General features: G+C 40.0%; 1 protein-coding gene across 4 annotated transcripts; it reads right to left on the bottom strand.

Annotated features, from left to right (window-relative positions):
* On the bottom strand, positions 1-3,816 carry LOC143500374 (protein odd-skipped-related 2-like). 4 transcript variants are annotated; one of them, XM_076994493.1, is made up of 4 exons: positions 3,540-3,816; positions 1,378-2,047; positions 946-1,050; positions 1-460 (listed from the first exon to the last, which is right to left on the bottom strand). In XM_076994493.1, exons 2-4 carry the CDS (start codon positions 1,986-1,988, stop codon positions 439-441), a joined length of 738 nt encoding a protein of 245 aa, XP_076850608.1. In that variant the 5' UTR covers positions 1,989-2,047; positions 3,540-3,816; the 3' UTR covers positions 1-438. The 4 variants fall into 4 exon arrangements, with proteins under 4 accessions (XP_076850608.1, XP_076850609.1, XP_076850606.1 ...); XM_076994491.1 differs by having other exon boundaries at positions 3-542; positions 951-1,050; XM_076994492.1 differs by having other exon boundaries at positions 3-460; positions 951-1,050.
* Positions 3,817-5,445: the final 1,629 nt, after the last annotated feature.

Genomic DNA, 5,445 nt, shown 5'->3' with positions numbered 1-5,445 from the left:
CTATAAATAAAAAAACATTATTATGTTTTGCTTAACTTCTCTTTATTTCTATAATACATTTCACAAACATCCACATTTTTTGCACTATTTACAACAACTCTGTATTCAGATTCCGAGGTTAAACATCAGCAACAAACAACAAACAACACAACAATAACTATGTACATAAATTCCGAGAGTTCGCTTGTCGGTTTTGACGCGGAGAATATCTTTGTCCTGCTTTAGGCGGTTCCTGGCTTTATGTCCGTCTCTCTCCTTGATATTTGTCCGCAATTATTTCACAGCAAAACGTGTTGGTGTTGAAAAGGTCGCTATATCCACTGGGACTTTGGTTTATTTTAGCTTTCTAGTCCTGTCAGCTAGTAGTCCTGGTGGGGTGTGTGTGTCAAACTATGCCGTCGCAGGTCACAGTTGCGCCGAAACACCTTTCCGCAGCGTTCACAGGAGTAGGGCTTGATGTCTGTATGGGTGAGAAGGTGAGTTTTCAGGTTACTTCTTTGATTAAAGGTTCTTCCGCATGTGGGGCATTTGTGAGGAGACTCCTGTTTAGATTTGAAGCAAGCAAATGATTATTCCCTTTAGGTTTTAATCATAGGTACTGAATTCAAATGTTGCTTTATTTTAGATCTGTTGATGCTCTATATAGACCAAAAAACGAGTACAACACTTTAGTACAACATTATAACTGTTTTTAAAATTAAAGATATTACCAACAATAACTGTATCGGACAAAATTTCCCGTCATAGCAACAGCCATTTTTTATATACTCCTCATGGTAATAAATCTCGTATTGTGACCTGTATGTGCGCCCAGAGTCACGTGCATGCGGTCAGTTAGCCGAATTATTGTGCGCGCCTAACTGTGTCTTTATATATGAAAATAAACATTTCAAAAATAAAATTACACATATCAGTCGCAAAACGGCGTTAGGATAATAATATTACCTCACCTGCATGTGCAGTGTTTTATGAACAGCCAAAGTTCGCGACTGACAAAACCCTTTTCCACACTCTTGACATTTGAAAGGTTTCTCCTTGGAGTGGATGTATCTAGAAGAAGAGGCGATAAAACGGAACACGTGTTATTGACCGACATCTCCGTGACGCTGGGACCTTCTCAGTTTGCCATGTGTCATGGTTGAGTTACACAGATCCACGACATTACCGTGTGCGCCTCGCCTGCCAATGTAACACGAGAAGTGTTGAATTTATCCTTGGACCAGGATACCAAATTCAACTTGTATTTAACCAAATTTAACCATGTGATGATCACAATAAGGACCGTTTGCTCTTTATGTCAGTTTAATCTCTATGGAGGAGGTCATTAAGGTTGGAGAGTGCTGTCTGCAGGATGGTTGCACCTGTGCAGGTACGTACCGGTGGTCTCGGAGGTGATCTTGTCTCCTGAAGGCCTTGTGGCAGATGTCGCACGTGTAGGGCCGTTCGTCCGTGTGAGTGCGCTCGTGGATTAACAGGTTATAGGACTTGGTGAAATGTCTCCCACAAAATTTACATATAAATTCCTTTTTGGTTTTGGACGGGAGCCTCCCACGCGGGGGCTTTCTGTCCGGTGACAACTGGACCGTCAGTTTGGACGGGTCAGCGGCCTTTGGTGGGTCCTCCTGCGTGGCCGCGATGGCGAGATTAGCGAAGTCAAAGCGGGGTCTGTCTTTGTGGAGGGCCGGGATTACGTGCGCCATCGCCCCTTGTTTGGGGTGGAGGAGGTGCGCCGCGAACGGTAACGCAGGGAGGGGGAACCGGGGGTCCACCAAGCCGTGCGCCATCTCCGTGATGGTGGAGCGGAGTCCCTGCATGTGCGGGTAGCCCAGGGTCCAGTGGTTCATGTGCATGGTCTGGACCGCACCGAGCCCGTACAGTCCCTGCAGGTGGTCGACGGGGAAGGTGTTCACCGCCTGCAGGATGGAGTAGTTGGCGAGCTGTAGTGACGGGTGGAGGGGGATCGGGGCCGGCAACGTTTTACTCCCCATGTCTGGCGGCGGGCCACACAACCAAGACTCAATCACCAAATTTAATCTCCAGAAGATTCCTGCAAAACGCAAACGAAAGACATTTAAATTAGTCTAATTTTACATTGTCTGCTGCTCACGGTTATTTAAGAAAAAATTAACTAGTTTGAAGCAGATTTTCCAACAAGAGAAGAAGGCTACTTCTGTGTTTGAACCGTCTTGTCTCTCCGTTTAACCTGCTCCAACGTCCTGGAGCTCAGATGTTTGATTTAGGTTTACAGTTATTACCTTATGGCTCTTCTATACAAATACATATATGTTTCGTATTAAATGCATTTGTAATGTAGCATATTAAATATATTAAAATATATGTCCATATATTTAATTATAATTTGTCAGAAACCATTTTACGTGAACTATACCACATACCAAAAATAAATATTGACATAAAAAACAACGTTATCGAATATCGACATCTATAATATCGAATCTACATTAAATCGTAAGCCACCGAGGGACAATAGTTTGAATTCGTTGAATATTGCCCTTCAGGTTGTCCGGTACCGGTCTATAGTCTGGTTTGACCTCTTCAGTAGTGTTTACTCTCGGTACAGTACAAGTTCGGTGCGCGGTTTCGTACAGGTTCTGCCACCAGACGTGTTGGTGTACCGCGCTTCCCTCCGAACCCCCGCAGGCTGGATCACAGTCCCGGGTTAACGACACCGACGAGTGTCACACAGCCCAACAAGTGGGTCGTGGTTTCGGACGGACAGGACTGTGCCAGTGTCAGGCATTTACCATACTCGAACTCCGGCAAAGATTTCCCAACTGGTGCTGTATTAATTTGGCGCGCGATACCGGCATGCTCATAACTTTATATTTTTACATTTGATTTTCGTTGCTTGTCTTTTACTTTGGATTCCACAAAGTTGTCGCTTCCACATTGTGCTGATTAATGGAGTACTGCCTCGGTGGAAACGCAGTTTAATATATGATGTTAAGAGATATTTCTTATGTTACAAGTACAAGTCAACTTAATAGTTTTAAAGTGTTGAATTTGGTGTAAAACCAAAGAGTATCTTTACTGTCAAAGGAAAGAGATTTAAAGAAATGGTTTACACTGCTGATCAAAATGCGAATGACTCAGTATCTATGCACAGACAGGGACACCATAAAGATAGTGGATTATTTTGATGGTACGCTAGATTTTTATGCCTAATAAATTTAGAAAAAATGGGAAAGATACATTTGATTCTAATTATGTTCTACAGAAATTTTAGCCTATTATGTATATATTAAAAGGCTGACAATTTGTGTTTGTTGTCGAATACTACATTCTTGGTATTATGTTTTACATTGAATAATACTTTGCATTTGTGTACATTCACATAAATGCCGGAATGTAATTAGTACAAAATGTTGGGTTCAATACCTAATTAATCCTGTTTGACCGCCATATCTTTGTCAGGCAATTACCGAGATGAAAGACTGAATATCACTTGATATACATCGTGGTCACATATCACATATTATGAGTAAAAAGAAAAGAAACAGCCTGATCCGTGTTCTTACCCCCACGATGCCAAAGGTCGGTGTCAGCGAGTGTTGCGTCCCAGTAATCCACCGTGACCAGAACAAGACGACAAAGTTCGGCGTGACGCGATTACAAGACTTTCAAATCTGTCCATGTAAACTTCACAAACTGTCTAGATGACGAGAAACTTTCAGCATTAAAGCTCGATTTGGCAGTTTCAGATACAATACTTCAGCCTATTAGTACACGTAAGTAGAGCGCTAGTTGTGTGCTGCTATAGGAGGCGAGTTCTTAGCCTCGCTGCGAGTTGGACTCAAGTGCGCTCAAAGCGCAACAGGTCCGGTACTTTTCAGCGCTGTGAGCTGTGAGCGCGCACCCCGCCCTCGGCACGCCCCCCCCGCCACCAGACCCAGCGCTCCTCTCTGTTTATTTGTGTTTGGATAGCAACTATGATTCCTGCTCAACACGTATCGACACACCGACTCCGAACTGGAACATTTGGACGCTAGTTCATTTACTTCATGGAGTCACTAAAACACATCGGAGGATATATAGTTTCTATACCAGATTCATGCCTCAAAGTCGTAGGCTAATGACAAATATGATATAGAATTTGACTAATTATTGTCAGAATTGCTGGCACGTGATGGCTTTGCCGTAAGATGATCTTTAATTGTAGGACTAGTCGCACTGCAAGACTTTGTGCATATCTGAAGGTTTACTACAATTATGGGTGAATCGATTTAGTGTGGATTAAGAAGCAATTACATTATTTATGTTCTAATAATTATATAGCACAAATATTCAGTTTAACCTAACGAACTTTTTTTAATAAGGGAAAATGTTTAATTCTAATCAAATATTCTCATCCACAAAACGTGCATATCCATATTAATTATATATTATATACACACATGAACAAGAGTCTTTAAAAAGTACATTAAAAATAAATGATCGTGGAATTATTTTTCTTTTAACATATATAGCCTCTGTTTCTTTAAGATTACATTGAAAATATTTTGTTGTCGTTGCCTATACTATTTCCAACCTATTTAACAATCATATGTATGGTAACATATTTATATTTAGACGTAGGAACATTCAATGTTTGCCAAAAATGTATGAGCAAATTAATGACCAAATAAGTAAGACAATTGTTATTTATGTTGAACAGGAAATTTATATTTGCATTTTAAATAAATGTGTTTTATGCTATAATTTTGCGACACAAATATTTACTAAAATTAAGAAGTCAAGTTTTTATTCAGTCACTGGGATTTTCTGAATAGCCTACCCAAAATTTTAGAAAGAAGTAAAGTATATATTTATTTGGTACAATTTTTGGCCTGCTGTCAAAAATGCGTAATTTTCCAGAACATGTATTTATATATAAACATGTTAATATATTTGAAAATTTCAGATATATTGGTCCAATTGACCAAAAGCCGCACGCTTCGTTTGCAAGAGTTTCGTTATAACCCTATTAGATGATTAAGATGACTTTGCTTTGAGTTTTAAATTAATAGACCTACCGATTCATCCAATAGCTTAGGTCTGCAAAAAACATTGTGTGTTGACGCAGTTTGTGGTGATGATTTACTTTTCCAGGTGAATTGTCAACAACAAGAAAGCTACAGGAAAATAAATCCTAACTGGATATAGTTTATCCTGAATGAAGACAGGGACACGATATTTGATAAAACCTTATAAGACTTAAACAGTCAATTACTTACAAAGAACCCGATACGCCTTTGATAGCAATTATCATACTATTTCTCAAATTGCCACCTAAAACATGCATTTTCCCCTACATTTTGTTTACATATCACAAGGTACAAAGTCTTTATTCAATTTGAACTTATATTGAGATTCGAAAGAAAATAGTAGGATATCCGTTTATAGCTTGGGTAGTCAGGAGTGACCAGAAACAACCTCAATACGCTC

Source organism: Brachyhypopomus gauderio, unplaced genomic scaffold (genome assembly GCF_052324685.1).
Source record: "Brachyhypopomus gauderio isolate BG-103 unplaced genomic scaffold, BGAUD_0.2 sc143, whole genome shotgun sequence".
Classification (NCBI taxonomy): domain Eukaryota; kingdom Metazoa; phylum Chordata; class Actinopteri; order Gymnotiformes; family Hypopomidae; genus Brachyhypopomus; species Brachyhypopomus gauderio.
Note: the sequence above shows the minus strand (reverse complement) of the source record. Positions and strands in the feature narration are given on the sequence as shown.

Coding starts and splice junctions, on each gene's coding strand:
- LOC143500374 (XM_076994491.1), bottom strand. CDS start 1,988: ATGGGGAGTAAAACGTTGCCGGCCCCGATCCCCCTCCACCCGTCACTA. Junction 1,051..1,377: donor GATCACCTCCGAGACCACCG/GTACGTACCTGC, acceptor CTCTTCTTCTAG/ATACATCCACTCCAAGGAGA. Junction 543..950: donor ATAAAACACTGCACATGCAG/GTGAGGTAATAT, acceptor AAATCTAAACAG/GAGTCTCCTCACAAATGCCC.